The sequence below is a fragment of the Labrus mixtus genome, chromosome 9 (assembly GCF_963584025.1).
Source record: "Labrus mixtus chromosome 9, fLabMix1.1, whole genome shotgun sequence".
Lineage (NCBI taxonomy): Eukaryota > Metazoa > Chordata > Actinopteri > Labriformes > Labridae > Labrus > Labrus mixtus.
In genome coordinates, this window is record NC_083620.1 from 7,707,071 (window position 1) to 7,723,775 (window position 16,705).

General features: G+C 41.8%; 1 protein-coding gene and 1 long non-coding RNA gene across 3 annotated transcripts in view; both read left to right on the forward strand.

The window, feature by feature from the left end:
- Positions 1–15,795, forward strand: part of lsamp (limbic system associated membrane protein) — a 347,849-nt gene extending 332,054 nt beyond the window's left edge. For both annotated transcript variants that reach the window (XM_061045657.1, XM_061045656.1), the window contains 2 exons: positions 9,953–10,101; positions 11,494–15,795. In XM_061045657.1, coding sequence (XP_060901640.1) covers positions 9,953–10,101; positions 11,494–11,591 — 247 coding nt within the window. In that variant the 3' untranslated portion in view covers positions 11,592–15,795. The remainder of the gene's footprint in view (positions 1–9,952; positions 10,102–11,493) is intronic.
- The window catches only part of LOC132979843 (uncharacterized), a 700,158-nt gene that overhangs the window by 535,156 nt on the left and 148,297 nt on the right, over positions 1–16,705 (forward strand). The gene's annotated exons all lie outside the window — the stretch shown is intronic.

Sequence of the window (16,705 nt, forward strand, 5' to 3'; positions counted from 1 at the left end):
GGATGACAGAGTCTGATGGTGAAGGCTTGGCTTCAGGGACGTCGGGTGGTAGTAGTGCCAGATCACCTCACTGAACTTTGGGGGAGATCCGTCAATGCAGCCGAAAAAGCATCGTTCTTTTTTAGGGCCATGAAGATGCACTAGATGCATTCTCACCAGATTCATTGGGCTCCAATTTAAATGAGATGGAAGACTCTTAAGCAGCTGACGAGTACTTAAAAGTATAGCTGGCCATACTGCTATGCGACAGGAATGGGGAGACACAGGCCCCCTGAGGCTGAGTCCTTCAAAGGATGCTACTCCAGAATTGAGACACAGGTAGAGAGACAACACTCGCAGCAACATTTACGGGGCAATTAAGAGGCAACAATCGAGCAGGTCTTTATACTGTGGGAGGGAGGTCAAGGTCAGGGTCAACTTTATTTATATAGCGCTTTAAAACGTGCTTTAAAAATAAATGAAGAACATATAAAAACACCAATTACTGTAAAAGATGTAACATGGCAGGAACAGCAAGTGGAGGTACAGGCACAGTCAGAGCACACAGACGCACACAGCTGAGAGCTGAACCTCATATCTCAACCAGGAAGCCTGCAGCAAAGGAGATGAAAGAATATAATATATAGACACACAGACGCACATAAGGGCTTTCATGAAGGTAAGATGCTAATCAGATAAGGAAACAACTGCAGGAGAATGCAAGGGACTACAAGTGAGTCTTTAGTGAGCCGGCCAGAGAATCTGCTGATCGCATGGCCGCACACTGGCTGTCCACACTGCATCCGTTATATATTTCATTCTTTGTGCTTCATGGTCTGTGAATTTCTCCGTTGCAAACAATTTGACATCTGGTGCTTTTGTGTTGAAGGTGAACAAACAGAAGAGTGGTGCCTTGGAAAAAAAAGTTTTTCTACAGTGTTGTAGACATAAGTCAAAGCACAACATTTTCAATCAAGGATGTGGATATTATTTATGCACCACTGTTTCCCCTTTGAGCAACAAGCTAACAAGCTCTGTTGAGTGAGAAAAGTGAGTGTCAGTGTAGAGCCCCATCCTTTCCGTTCTTTGTCCGTCTAAGCGAGCGACAGAGAGGAAAAGAGAAAACGGCGAGGTAAAAACAGCACGGCGTGCTGCGTCGCTAGCGGGCAGTTAGGACACTCCAATATGAAACAATAGAATCGGGCTGATTTTGTCGCTCGCGTGCGGTTAGGACAGGCATTTATACGTAGCGGCAGGTTGTTCCACAGTCTTGCGGCTACAGAGAAGACTATGAAAAAAATTATCCGAAGACTTTTCTTCTATTTTCTTCTATTTTTCTGAGAGTTGGATGGTTAGAAATCCTTGATCTGATGATCTGAGAGGTCTAGCTGTACTGTATGGTTATAAGAGATCTGGGATGTAAATTGGCCATTAAGGGCTTTAAATGCAAACAAAGGAATTTAGCATTTTAAACGAGTTTTAGACGGTGCACAGACGCCTAGTTAAAACCAAAATATAGTGAATTGCAGTAGCTGAGGAGGCTACTGAGTTCCTGGAGAGAACCCACACATGCACGGGAGATCATTCAAACTCCACACGGAAAGGTCACCACCAACAAGACGGTGCTAACCACTGCACCATCATACCGCCCATACCTGACTTTGTGTCTGCTTATTTCCAGCACATAATTCAAGATGCTCACTCTGTGTGTTGTTGTTGTGCTGTCGGATTAATCAATGGCAAAGAGAGTGAGCTAAAATACTGAAGCTGTAAACAACCAATCAAACAAACCATTAACTAGAGCACCAGCCATTAGTCTCCTGATCACAAACAAAAAGTGTATCATCATATCCACCAAAGCTGGCACTTTATAGAAGCCCCTCTCTTACAGTAATGATCTGTTGTAATGTTTCCAGGATGCAGCCCCCCCCCCCCCTTTTACTTGTCTAATTACTGGAAACAACAAAGTACAGATACACTTCCTGTAAATGACTGTATTTGAATTCCAACATGTAAGAAAAGTGCGTCTTATTGTCTTCTAACGGTGGAGCTTACTTTCCTTGTGATTTAATTTGACAGATGCTGTAGTGAGACTTTTTAAAGACTGATAATTAGAAACATGTCTAGAGTCCTGCTGGTGATATCTCAGCATACATTTTTCTGTTGGAAATTTACCTGAAAGACTTTTATTTAGAGACGTTGGATACGTTGTGCACGCCCCATGTACGGTGGTTGTAGTCCTCCAAGCGGGCGGCCCAGAGTCTAACCTCTGGCTCCTGTACTGCATGTCATTCTCCACTCTCTCTCTCTCTTAGATTTCTGACTTTATCCACTATCCCATCTTTAATTAAAGGCATAAAAATGCCTCAAAATAATCCTTAAAAAATGTTTTATGTTCAGGCTAGATTTCAGTGCGAAATCTGCTTCTATTACAAGATTCATCACATTCACACACAGCGGTTTTCAAGATATATCTCGTATTTATAGCAGTTAAAATGATAGTTAAAGGGATCAGTGCAGCACAGATACAGATGAAAAACAAATCCCACATGGGTAGACCTGGTGTCAAACTCACAACTGCCTGCATACAAGTCCAAGGATCTGCACCACACAGCAGTATGCACATAGTTGCATATTCGGCAACCATGGTAACCACTCGCTGACGGAGTCCATCCTGCTAACTGTGGATTTTTTTGTTATTTCTGAGACGCCAACAACAACCTTCTTCCTACTTCCACATCTATCATGCAGCTCAGAGGATGATTTAAGCGACGGGAGCCCTTTAGAATAACGTCATGTAGCGGTCCACTTCATTGTTTGAGCATGGTTGCGTTCACATCTCCCATGGACCGTACTCGAGTACACATGAAACATACCTGAGACCACCTCTTCAAGCTGACTCGGCACGGTATCCGAGTGCGGTACGTTTGTGTTCACACTGATCATATGAAGCAGACTTCAGGGTCAAGTGTACTTGGATCCGGGGCCCGGGTCCCTAATGTGAAACCACCCTTAAAGAAAAGGTCCTTTTTAAAAAAAATGTTTTAGACCAGAAGTGTTCTACATACTTTTCCTAATCAGTTCCCTCTTCATCTATCAACATTTCAAGTCGTTTCAAGTTGTGCCAGGCGTGCTCCCTGTCTTTTTTTTTTCTTTTTTTTTACCCGTGATTATAATGAATCTCTTTGATCCCTTTGTCAGATCTGCCCTCACAGTAGTCCCACTGTCACATCCTAATGTTAATTTGATGACATCATCTGTGTAGTTTGATAATGACTAATCACCCACTTAATCACCCACTAGGCTGTTATTCCATTGTTAATTGAGCGTTACAGGGTAAGGACTCTGTGATAGTCTTGTGAGAAGAGAGAGAGAAAAAAAAAGGAGAACAGATCTGCAGTCTCCCGTGTGCCATTTATAAACTGTAGTCATTGAAAATCCCAGTAACCCTTTTCTCATTCCTCAAGTTATTCCACTGAAATGGAAATCAGATTTCCATCGCCCGCACTGTCCCACGTGAAATTGCGAAAAATGTGTGACGAGACACAGCTGTTCATTGGAACGCCATCAATTTAAGTGCCAAGCATGAGTGTGGAAAAAACACTTAAAGAGGATCGAAGTGTAATGACATTCAGAGGCAATAACAACCTGGCCCCTCCATCGCAACACTTGTCGTTTAATAACTGGAGAGATTTTCATTCTCCGTAGCGAACCTCACCACCCGAGTTAGTTTGGGAATTGGAGTGCTTAAATGGAATCAGGTAAAGATAAGAAAATTGCACATGATTATCTGCAATTTCTCTACGAAACCCGCAGCAGTAAAGACTCAGTTGAGAGCGGGAGAGAAATACTGGTGTAATGCCACAACTTTTATCACAAATACGGTCTCTTTAAGTAATAGGCCTAGTGCTTGAGAAGAAAGATTTATGGTAGTTGAAATATTTTGCATTATCTGTTGTTTTCAACCTCCATCTATCTCCGTTGTTTTGTGCCCTGGAGGATTTTGGCTTCATGCCTGGTCAGAGTCCGCCTCTCCCTCTGTGCCAGTGCAAAGTGTGATTGTCCTTTCCCCTTGGATGATAACGTTAATGCACCATAATGCTATCATTTATCATCACTTGGCTGGTTAATTTCAAAGTCCCCCTCTGGAAATATCAAAGCAAATGCACATTAGCCCCCTGTGTCTTATTTACCTGATTGTTGAGGTGTGTTTCCGATGATAGATTCCTCTTCAATCAGGTTTACCTCATCAACACCTGACTGGCTGTTTTCCCGTGTCGTTTCCCACTCCCTCTTTCCCAGGTTTCCGACTCTTTCCGCTGTCCTATCTCTCATGTGGAGGCATAAAAAGCCCTTTTTTTTCACAAAAAAAGATCTTTTTTGAAAAAGAGTGTCTTGAGAACATGGGTCATGTGGCTGCAGGAGCTGGGGATCGAACCCCGACCTTCCGGTTGAGAAACAACCGAATCTACCTACTGAGACACAGTCGCCTGGGCGGGTGCAAATTTTAAAAAAGAAGGAGGGTTCAGGCAGAGGCCGACAAACGGTTTACCTTGAAGCAGTTATTTCTTTCTCCAGCAGTCACACGGTCGATAAATGCAACACCATGAGTTGGTTTAAAAGCTCTGGATCACTTTTTGATATTTCAAAGGGGTCTTAAATATTGCTGGGAGTGCATGTGTGAAAACAGCTTAAGAAGAGACTTCTAATTGTTGCAGCTTCAAACACAAACACCCCTTTTGAAGTACAGTTGAAATTAAACTGAAGTGATTTAATTGGTTTTGGTTCCTGTGCTGAACAAATCCTTTTTTTCATTTCTTGTACATGTTTTTGACAAACTAAACTAAACTGTCACGCTCGTACTTTGAGTTGTCAAACCTTTCAAATGTCAGATTACAGTCTCACTGTATTCCACATTTTTTCCCTTTATCTCCTGATACTCTTTTAATACATTTTGTCTTCTGATGTGTTGCTGATAAGATTTAATCAGTGTGAAAAATCATATCTGTCTTCCAGGTAAATTATTCCAGTGTTATATTAATAATGTTGATTGGAAATGAGCCATTGCCTCTTCGTCCAGGCCTGTTTAATTTTGGCAACTTCCAACTTTTTCATCCCCGTCCCCTCCTCGTGGTTGATGTAACCCCAAACAAACCGGCAGCTCTCTTGGAACGGGAACAAGACCGTGCTTTCTGGTGCCAAGTTCGAAAAGCTCTCACCTGCCCAAACAAGGCAAACAGAGAGAGTAAACACTCCACAGTTTGAACAAAACTGTTTGGCAGCAACTGGGCTGCTGTAGGACTACTGCCCCCCCCCTCCCCCCACACCCCCCCAACACTCTACAAGAGAGGCTGAAATTCTTTGTGCGTATAGATCCAGTCTGTCAGTCCACATGAAATCGAGGACTTCCGCAGCAGATGAAACCTAACCAATCTTCTGAAACAAAACTTTGCACAACTCTGACTTTGTTGAGTCTCCGAGATGCCAAGAGACCCAATTAGCCACAGTAAAAAAAAGCATTATGTAATGAATCTCCCTTGGTCTTTTTGTCCCTTCTGCACTTGCTGTCCATGTTGAAACTTGGATGAAACTGTAAATTGGGAGCCCCTTCTGCTCCGTATATACAAACTACTTTTTGAAAATTATTTGCAGGAATTAAAGTGAACACTCTTTTTCAAAAGAAGAATTTGCCTTGTTTAACCTCTTTGCATATGAAAAGTTTTGGGTCAATGCAGTGGTTTATCTCTTGGTGGTTAATCACAATGACTATAATTAATTACATAAGCTGAGTCTTAAAGGTCACATATTCTGCACATTTTTTAACCAGTTTAAATAAGTCTCAGAGATCCCCAAAATATGTCTGTGAAGTTTCTTGTTCTAAATCCACTCTGATCCTGTATTTGATCATGACTATAAACCCCTCTATTTCAGACCTGCTCAGAACAGGCTGTTTCTGTGTCTGTACCTTTAAATGTAAATGAGCTGTGTCTGACCACGCCCCCTCTCTGGAAGGGCTTGGGTGTCTCTGGCTTTCTCGCTCCATGTCCTATTGTTTACAGTGAGAAGGCAGACTCAGAGGGCAGAACAAACACCTAGCTGTGGGAGTGTCACCCACCTGGGGGAGGGGTTACTGCCCTTTGTGATGTCATGAAGGGAAACTCTCCAAACAGACCAATTGTGTTGGTGGAATCAATCTTTGTGCATGTCTTTTTTAAAGTAGGATGGTAATCTTCCTCTGTGCTGTACATCAGTCGGTCTGTCCATGTAGTTATAAAATCCAAAGTGAGCTGTTCCCCAACATGACAGACATTTCTGTTTGTTGTTCTGTCAGCTGATACATGTCACCTGTCACAACCGCTCGACCCGTTTCAATCATCTCTGAGTTACAAGTCTCAGCAGGACTCTGCACTTGATTTCATTTATCACCGGCCTTGAATCATAACCGGCCTGTCACTTTCTCTCCCTGTGATAACCTACTTTAGATGCTCCCACACGCTACAGCATCAAATCTGTCCGTCTGATGATTTGCTCTGGTCTTTCATCTCTATCGGCCACTGCCTACCCTCCGCCAAATACAGGGGTCAAATCATTTCAATCTGAGGTTTAATGTAGCAGAGTGATTCTGTGCATGGAGAAAAACATGATCCCTGGAGGTGTAAAGTAGAGCTCTGCTGCCCTCTATCTGTGAGGAGGGACATAGGTGTGATACAGGAATGATGAGACCAACTTCCTCAAAGGGTTGACAAACACGATTTCTACCAACTTTACTGGTGATGTATTCCATTCTATCATGCCGTAAGAAGACACTGGCAGATAAATGGGCATTTGAAAGGGATAGAAGTTTCAGATCTGGGTGTGTCAACATGTTAAAACTTCAAATAGGTTGGGGCGCAGAGGGCCTCAAGGTTAGGTTCCGCCCCATGTAGGAGGCTATAGTCCTCCGAGCGGGCGACCCCGGTTCTAATCTGGCCTGTGGCTCCTTTTCCTGCACGTCATTTCCCCACTTTCTCTCTCTCTCCTGTTTCATATTTCATCCACTGTCCTATCAAAGTCAAAAAAGCCCAAAAATTAAATATATAAAAAGTTTAAATAGGCAGCAGAAATGTTAAGTTCGGTATATGCTAATTAAAAAGGCGATGCACCTTCACAGGCCAGCGAGCCAGCTGTTTTTTGCATGTTTTTTGCTCCTCATTTCCGCATAATCTTTCCTTCTTTTTGGATTTTGAACTCAAAGGATGTGTGCAAATAAAGTCTAATCCAAAACACAAAGAGTTTCTTTCGATCACTTTATCCTCCTCTGACTGCATTGCAATCATGCTCTGTAATCTGTAGTAAAAATAGCTGTTTGCTTTGAGCTCCCTGTGGTGCCGAGTATTATCTGGGTCTCTGAGCATGCTCCGTGGGCAGGCATGCCTTCTTTTTTTTTTTTTTCCAACAGTGCAGTCACTTCTCATGAAGAGACACAGGAGAATATTGCTGCTGCTGCTGCTGCTGGCCTTGTCAGTGCAGGGGGGGGTTTGCTTTAAGATGATGATGGGGACACTGCTGGTACACCTTCCCCTCCCTACGGTCCCTCACTCGCTCACTTTCAAACACACTCACACTGCCTCGGCTCCCAAGGTGTCCCTGTGGGAAAGACCTCAGCACTTTATCAAGTCCCCACTTCCCACCGAGCCAAATTATGCTGTGCCGAGATGTGCGTTTCCCTTTTTATGTTAATACTTCCTATCAGCTGAGCGTGTGTCAGCATAAACTTCTTGCTCTCCTGCTTAAATTCAGATTACCACATTACCCGGATTTAAGCAGGATTAGGCTGAGGCGCCTTAAATGAACTTCACCTCATTCATGATAGGAAAAGGGCTCAATCAGCAGAATGCATTATGTGCAGCGTGTTAATAAAAGAGTTTTATTTGGATGTGATTATGTAAGGAAGAGTTCATCAGCGAGGTACACAGTCTGAGTCAGCACATCGTATTGATTAATTTGTGCTGCTGAGGGAAGTTGAAGGTTGACATAATTGATTGTCAGAAGTTTTTGGTGGTCATTAAGACTCCCAGAAGTGCAGAGAAGGACTGCAGCTGCATGCTAATCTTTCATTCAGAATGAAAGGGAACTGCAACCGTTGAATTGTTGTGTTTCATACCGTGCAGTGCAGCAGTGTCAGAGAGGAGAGGACTTCATGAAATTACACTCTCAGTTTAAGGGCTTTTCTGTAGCTTGTATTCACAAAGCTTCCTAAGTACAAATGGCTGCTCCTAGTTTATTTTCCCATTTTAATTACACTACAAAGAAATAGACCAAATAGAAGTCGAGATTAGGTTACAAAAATATAAAAAGCTGCACAGAAAGTCATCATCACTGCTCCTAACAAGGTTTCCTTCCTTCTGCTTATTAGGTTGAAACACCTGTTCATTGCATATTTGAGCTAACTTAAATTATGTCTCTTATTTATACATTCTTTGATGAACAATCATAGTCCATGTAGGTCATCGTTATAAATCCCCTGCAGGGCTGAGGCTGCACAAGAGTTTCTCCTACTGACAAAATTCGAAGAAAAGTCTGAGAATCAGATTCAAAGTTTGATCCAAAGGCAGCTGGACTGGTTGGAGATCTTGAAGATATTTCGCCTCTCCTCCGAAAGGCTTAGAATCAGGACATTTTCTAAGAATTTCCTCCTTAAATTTAGGACCTGATCCTTGTGAAAAAAAAAAAAAGTTATTCACCTGAGCAACTGACACTGCTGTCCATTGCAAGTTGGGACTCGAAAATCCCGTGTCAGTTTTTCTGACTTCAAAATTGTCGAACAGGTTACTCTGCTTACCTGGAGGTGTGTGCACGGCTCTTGCCCGAGATTCCGATTTGGAATTCTGACTTGAATGGCAACACACTAAAAGATCTTACATGATTTTTAAAATGTGAGCGAGCCCACACATGACGACAAATCATGACAGATTAACAGTTCAGTTCTTAAAGTGTGTGGAGAGTAACTAGATGATCAACCCAGCACACCACACACTAACCCATTCATTCACCAACGACCAGAGTCTCCACTATCAAAACTCGGAATCTTGTGCGGTCAAACGCAGCTTAAGAGTAAACAAACTTGACAGTCAAGCTAAGTAGCTAGCTGTTAGCTGGTACATCCATTATGGTAAACATTTTGGTCCAACTCCTTTCCTCGTCAGTTGGGTTGTGGTTTGTTTTACAGGACACGTTGTTTAAACATTCATGTTGTTGCAACAAGTTGGTCCTGAATTTATGACGTCCATTTGACTTTATGTGTGTGCTGTCGTCGCCGTGGTAATGTTTGTTATGCTTCCTGCGTCATTCAGCTTTATGTGCTGAGTCTGTGCCCGGCTGTCCTTGGTGTTCTCCTCACACAGCAGGATTTTTCTAATCACCACAGGAGAATCTGCCAAGATCATCTTTGGATCCATCTGCCAATCAGGCCTTTTCTGACTTTAGTCGGAAGGGGGGAAATCTGGCCCAAAATCGGCCCGATTATCTTGTAGCTACGACTCCTTGTTAGGATTTGTTAAGCTGAGTGAGGAGCTCTGTGAGAGTTTCATGATTGACTGATGATTTGAAGCTCCTATGAGAAGTTTTCAGCTGGTTATGAAACAAAGTGAAATGAATATCGATGCCTCTTCATGACCTACAAAAGCAATCAAGACAATAATTATAACCTGCTGTTTCTGTAAAGGATATATTCTATATATACGGTGATACAGCCCGCAAACAGCTTCTAACTAATTTCCATTCCCTTTCAGTAATAAAAAAAAAGAAAATCTGTATTTTCTGTTGGTTAATTAAACTCTGGTGAAGTGTCTCTTCTCATTTACCGGTTCACAAGCTGCAGACTTATTCTTTTGCCCAAAATGTCATTAACTCCCTCCTGGCTTCAACTCACATTTTCATTACTTTGCAAGTCACTTGAAGCGACTTCACTATTGTGTGTGTCTCTCCTCTCCAGGCTGTCCAACGCCCAGGGCATCAATATCCAAATTCTCGGCACTACCACTATTCTCATGATTGCCAACGTCACTGAAGAGGATTATGGGAACTATACCTGTGTGGCCTCCAACCGACTGGGCGTCCAGAATGCCAGTCTCTTCCTCTTCAGTAAGTACTGACCCTCTCTCTTGTCTTTTGTTATAGCTTCACGATGGACGAAAGACAACTCATGACACATTTAGGGATTCGGAACATATAAATCATTGAGCGTGAAATATCACAGGAAGGCGACAGCATCACCTCTACACCTTGAAAATTGTAATCTTGTTCTCTGTGGGTTTAAAGGTGAGTCTCTTTGAAAACCAGCAGGAAGGATTTCACTGTACTGTGGTCGTGTGCTTTTCATTTTAGCTTCGCTGCAAAAGCCGACCAATTGTAGACGGGTTTTAGAACTGCATGGTTGCCTTTTAAAGTGCACTAAAGTCTGCATGAGACTATCCATCCATCCATTATCTTTATCGCTTTTTCCTGTTCGGGGTCGCGGGGGGCTGGAGCCGATCCCAGCTGTCATTGGGTAAGAGGCGGGGGTACACCCTGGACTGTTCACCTGTCAATCACAGGGCTGACATATAGAGACAGACAACCAGCCACACTCACATTCACATTCACACATACAGACAATTTAGAGTCAGCAGGTAACCTAATGAGCATGTCTTAGGACTGTTCACAGATTTGAGATAAAGACAAAGGAACAGGTTTTTCCCATTGCCAGGCCGTCTTTGCAAATAAGAATGTGTTCTTAATGACCTGCCTGCTTAAATAAAGGTCAAATAAAAATAAAAAATCGCTGAAACACATGCTCCACCTGCTCCACCGGCCTCTACATTGAACTCTTAAGAAAGCGGGTAGGAGGCTGTAAATGTGTGAGAGATTTTGGACACACAGTCGTTGTTCACTCCTGGTCTGCTCAGGCCAGTTCATTAGAGTCCTGGAAGCTTGTTCTGTTTTCACTGCGTTCTCTGACTTGCATATTTGGTTATTTAGTTTTTTTCAGAATGTTGTTCTACAAAATCTGTGCATGTGTTTTCAAATGACTTCTTATTAGTCTGATCTTTGCTGTCCATGGATTCAGTATTTAAATAGTTAAAAACTCCTTCTGTCTGTTCTGCAGCAGTGATAAGGCTTGAGCTTTCCTCAAGCTTCAGTGTCATAGCACAAGATGGCCACCAGATGTCGCCAAATACCTCTCAAAGTCTGCATGACTTTAATTAAATTTAATGTATGATTTTACCCAAGAGGAAATAGATTTTTATACTATGAATACATCTAGAACTTATGATATTTGATTGTGGATTGATTCTTCTCTACAAGGAAACCTTTAAAATGTCATATCTGGCTGTCTGCTCAAGAAAAACATCATGGTCTTCATATTTATCAGCCTTGAAAAAAATGAAAAGGTGTCATTAGTTTAGCATTAAATTAGCAGAAATTAACACACTCCACTTTCTCCTTCCCTCTCTCTCTCTCTCTCTCTCTCTCTTTCTTTCTTTCTCTGTGCAGGACCCGGGACAGGTCGAGATATCAACGGCTCCGCCTGTGTATCTCACTCACTGTGGCTCCTGCTGGCCTGCCTCGCCTGCCTTCTCTTCAAGTGTTAATGCCGCTGTTGTACTCTTCCTCTCCTCCTGCCTCATAGCCTTCCTTCCTCCCTTCCTCCTTCTCCTCTGCCTACTCCTCTCCAACTCACCGACATCCTTATTGCTACCTTATTACCGACTCCACCGCCCTGCAGACTGTTTGCATAATGAAACGAGAAAAAAAAAACCCTGATGTGCTCTCCATCACTGCTTAGAGGTATTACAAGAAGTGATGGCTTACGAGTCAAATGTTTGAAGAACAACAAGAAAAAAAAACAGTGAATTGAAGGACAGAACAAGCAAACAGCGCTCTCTTTTTATTTCATGTGCACTTCTTTCTGTTCAGTCTTGACCTCGGGGTCAGGATTGCGATTAGGATTTGTTGTGTTTTGTCTTCATGGGAATGAAAGCAGATAATCATTTGTCTCTAAAAGTACTGAAGACATGTCTCTTTTCTCCCATAGATGCATTATGTTACCTTAAATAATAGACTTAACTGAGTGTTTAACCAGTGCATTATTTGACAACATGCAAAGTATCTGCCAAATATCTTTGACCTGTAGAGATTTGAAACTAACACGTTCAGAAATTAAAGGGAAAATACAGCGAGTGATTCAGTTCTGAGATCAGAGCTTAATATTAAAATTACGACAATGTGACGCTATTAGACCGAGACAGAGATGTAGAGCATTAGCCGGATATCTTTCCAATCAATGTCTTTGTTGTTGCAGACGCAGCCGTCTCTTAGCTTGCTGCAGAAATCACGAATGCAATGAAAAGGATCAACTTGATCCACCTGAGCTAAACCAATACGGAGTGCAAACCTCTGAGGAAATGCGTTTTGACATCGTCATCCAGTTTCTTTGCAAACCTCACTCGCCTTTAATCCAAAATAATTCCTCTTTGCTTCTGCAACGGGAGAAAAGAACAACGCAGTAGGTTGTAACAATGCGTGCTGTACATAGTCAAATTTTGTATTTCTCTACGGTAAGACGACTCGTTGGGCCACCGTCACAAACAGGAAACAGGGGAGCCGTTGCAGCTGCGCCGCATTCAGCGACATTAACTGTTCAACATGCAGTGTTTTGCTTTTTCAGTTTTAGGATCATTTCTTCTCTACTGCTGGAATTTGGATAACAAAAAAAAAATGTATGACACCAATGAATGACTTACTTTTTTCTCTTTCAAAGAAGTGTGCGTGTTTTACTATGAAATGATGCAGAAAAAGTCATAATATATTGATATTGAGGTTATTTTTTTTCTTGTCTCTTACCTCGTTCATTTTAGTTGTATGTATATAAATATATATATACTTGAATCCAACGTCCTTATATTATATGAAAAGTCAAATTTTACGTGTCCATGTTCCAGAGTAGGGTAGCGATTTGTTGAGGACGAATAACTTGTAGACCCTGCTCGATCATAAGAACTGAAGCCCGTTAGACAAATGTTTAAAAAAAAAAAAAAAAAAAAGGAGTAAAAAAGTTAGCTTAAAAAGAAGATAGTTTTGTGTTGTGAGTTTTTATCGTACCTATCCTTGGGATGATACAAGTGCCGGTTTACATGACAAAAACAGAGGATGGATAATTACGTTTAGCTCGCTCTTTCAAAAGCCGGGAATGCCATGTGGACGTAGAAAATGAATCCTGAATGCTAACTCCCCACCGTACTGACGGGCCTCTTTATGACGACAGAATATTGCAATCAATTCTCTCATCATCGCACCTCACTAACACGTCACTGAATTTATTTCCTACTGAACAAAATGGTTCGAGGAGCACTCTTGTGTGTGGACATTTTGTAAAACTCTCAATAACAGTGCAGCTCTTCTTCTCAGAAGTCCAAGCTGCGGTGGTGGAAACCGCTGAAACTGGTGCACTATTAGCTGCCTTCTTTTGCCATTTATTTTGACCCACTGCAAGGCGACTAATAGCATATGGAATCATCAGCGCCCAGATCAGCTCCTCCTCGTCTCTGCTCTTCTAACAATCAAAGCCGAGATAGTACAAGTACTGTAAAACACACGTGTAATTAATGTCATCCTCGTCATGCACTAAAGCCATCTGTTCCCCGTGTTTTCACTGTAAATGCTTCTGAGGCCATGGTTGTGTGACTTTATAGTGTCGTTATGCCATCTGATCCAGTCTGATTTTCATGTGTGGGGAGGGAGGGGGGGGTAAAAAAGCAGAAGAAGGAGAGCTAAGCAGAGACTTAAACTTCAATCAAGACTGAAGCCTATAATAGTGAAATACAAAAGGGTTGAATACAGCATCAAATGAAAGTTTACAATCTGATTTTCTGTCTAATGAAGGGACCAGAACACTGCTTGTGTTTATGCTTTCATCATCTTTAACTTTTTTTATTTACTTGTTTTTCTACAACTGACACGGCTGGTTATGCCACTTTAACTTCTCCTGAGCTTTTTTTTAATTTTTTTTTATTTTACTGCATTGGTATTGGTGCAGACTCAATTAGCACCCTTTAGCCTCTGGCTAGCTAGAATGCTAATTGATGGGCAGCAATCTTCTTCCTTCTGTTTTTAAGACATGAATGATCTGGACCCCTGTGGTGAAATCGTTCCTCTTGCTCAGCTTGCATGAGAGTGACCTGTGCTACATGTCGATTTTTCAGTCGATCAGTCTGTCCGTCTCAAAAGTGTTGCATAAAAAAAAACCCTCAGGGCAGAGCGAGGCTGGCCTTGGGCAGACTCACAGACTAAATAAAAATGCGTTCTTTGGTTTTGCTGGAGGAGACCCCGGCAGACTTACCAGAGGAGGGTCTCCAAACTGTGCCCAGCATTTAATTTAACCTGCGTGGAGAGCATAGTGGAGTAAAGTGAGGAGCTCTCACACATTGTATTGCTACATTCAATTTGACCGTCATTTTCTAAACGTTCAGGTAATTCCTATTTGTGTGTCCATGCAGGTTAAAACCAACCCTAACGCATAGACTGACGTTAAGAACACTACTGTAAAAGCCATGCAGCTCTGTCTTACCCACAAGCGGGGGCGTGTCCAGACGGGTGGCATGGACCCCCCATCCCTCTGAAATCTAATTGGCCACCCCAAAAATGATTAGCCAATTGCTTTGCCAGAGAAAGAACTTCTCCTAATTAAATCAAAATCAACTATATGGGCTGCAGCAGTCTGATGTAGTTTTCAATGCTGCACAATTTATTTTATAGGTGCTTTAAATTGTAGATAAATATTTCACTCTTAGCTAGGTGCATATGAGAGGAATGAGTTCGGCAAAATCTGCAAGAAAACTCAAGATAGCACACAGCAAAAATACATTTATTGGCAACATTTTGATGCTGAAACATTGCCAATAAATGTATTTAAAAATATTGTTTCCGCAAGTTAGACAGTGTACAGCAGTGTGCTTCCAATTTTGAAGTACTTGAGGTTTTTACATTGGGTCCTGCAAGAATTAAGCTTAGAGGACTTAGATTTAGCAACTAATTTGTGTTTCAGTGTAAAGGGTTAACTCAATGCAACCCCTTCATACGTCAGGGACCAAGTTGGGCCACCCCAGTCAGACACGCCCCTGTCCACAAACAGAAAGAAATCCTGTCCTGTCATTGCTCAAAAGAAAAACCAACAGCCAGCCTATGGACACAGCACCAACCCCTGTAGACCGACCGAATATCTGCTGACGCCTGTAGACACAGCTTTCTAGTTTACTACTGAGCATCGCCTCAAAAACATCTCCATCGCATCACTGTTGGCTTACATGTGTGTGCCTGTGTGTGCGTGTGCTGACACCTATTCTGTTCATTTATATTAACCTACCTGAGAAGTTAACGTGTGGCATGAGATACACAACGAGTTTTCTGTTGAACTTCGGTTACCACGGTAACCCTGGGTTTTTGATTTAGGAATCTGTTCCTCCTCAGTGTGTGTATATATATACAATATGATGTTTCTAAAGTAGAATCTTGTAAAGTCAGCAACTCCATAAGATCATGTTTATACAACTCGACATCTAAAGATTGAAACAGCAAATGTAACTATCACGTTTGTACTTCCCTTCCCTTCGTCAGGGGGAATTCGGATTCAGTCATTGATTTATGACACAACAATGTCCCGTGTGTCTTTTTTTGTTTTCTATTTTACTTTTCTTTATTACAGCATAAGGTGATTGCAGTCAGTTTCTAAAAAATGATATGTAATAAAGGTATATGAGAAAATGTTCATAACACAAAAATAAAGTGGTTTGAATTCAATGTGCTGTGTTTGGATGTTACTTCAGATGTTGGGAGAGGTAACCATTTTTCTTTCGATGGCTTGGAACACACAGTTATCATAATGGTACTGTTGTGTTTGTCGGCATAGAAACATGCAAATTAAACAACATGTGTATTGTTATATTTTCTCTGGAAGACATTTTTGGACCCAGAAAGTGACGGAAAAACAGGCTGAGGGTGCTTTAACACCTGCAGCTTGTTTACTCTGTTCTGATTCAAATTATAAAAATATACATATTTGCATTTTCCCTTGGGTCTTAAAGGGGACATATTATGAAAAATCCACTTTGAAAGTTTTTCTGAACATATATTTGGGTAACCTGAGTGTCTACTGACCCACAAAATGTTTGTGGTCTGCTTCAGTCTTACAACACAGAGAAAAATGCTCCATACCAAATTTGCTCCCCTTGTGATGTCACAGTGGGATTCTGGTAAAAAAAAATTCCCTCCCCTCCCCTGATATCTCCACCCATGGACTCCACCCCCAGCCTAGAGGAAAACTTTTGGGCAGGTCCGCCATTTTTATTACCACTAGTGAAGGAGTGATGTCTACTGGGAAAACTCAGAGGGGCTTATTGCATTTAAAGAGACACACACACCAAAACAGAGCGTTCTGAGAGAGTTGGTTTATACAGGGTCACAAACCTCCTCTGGTGCTTGATTCATGTTATATTTTGAGTAAAGCACAGCACAGATGTTTCATTTAGACCACAGGGGACTGTAGTAAAAGGGGGATAATATGTCATCTTTGATGTGTTCACATTGCGTTAAAGCATCTGGCCAATCTTGGGAAATATCAAGTAATGGTGACAGCTAGTTCATTTAAATCTGTGTAAAATGATCTTTGAGCTAACATCGTTTATATGTGAACTTGGAACACTGCACGCGA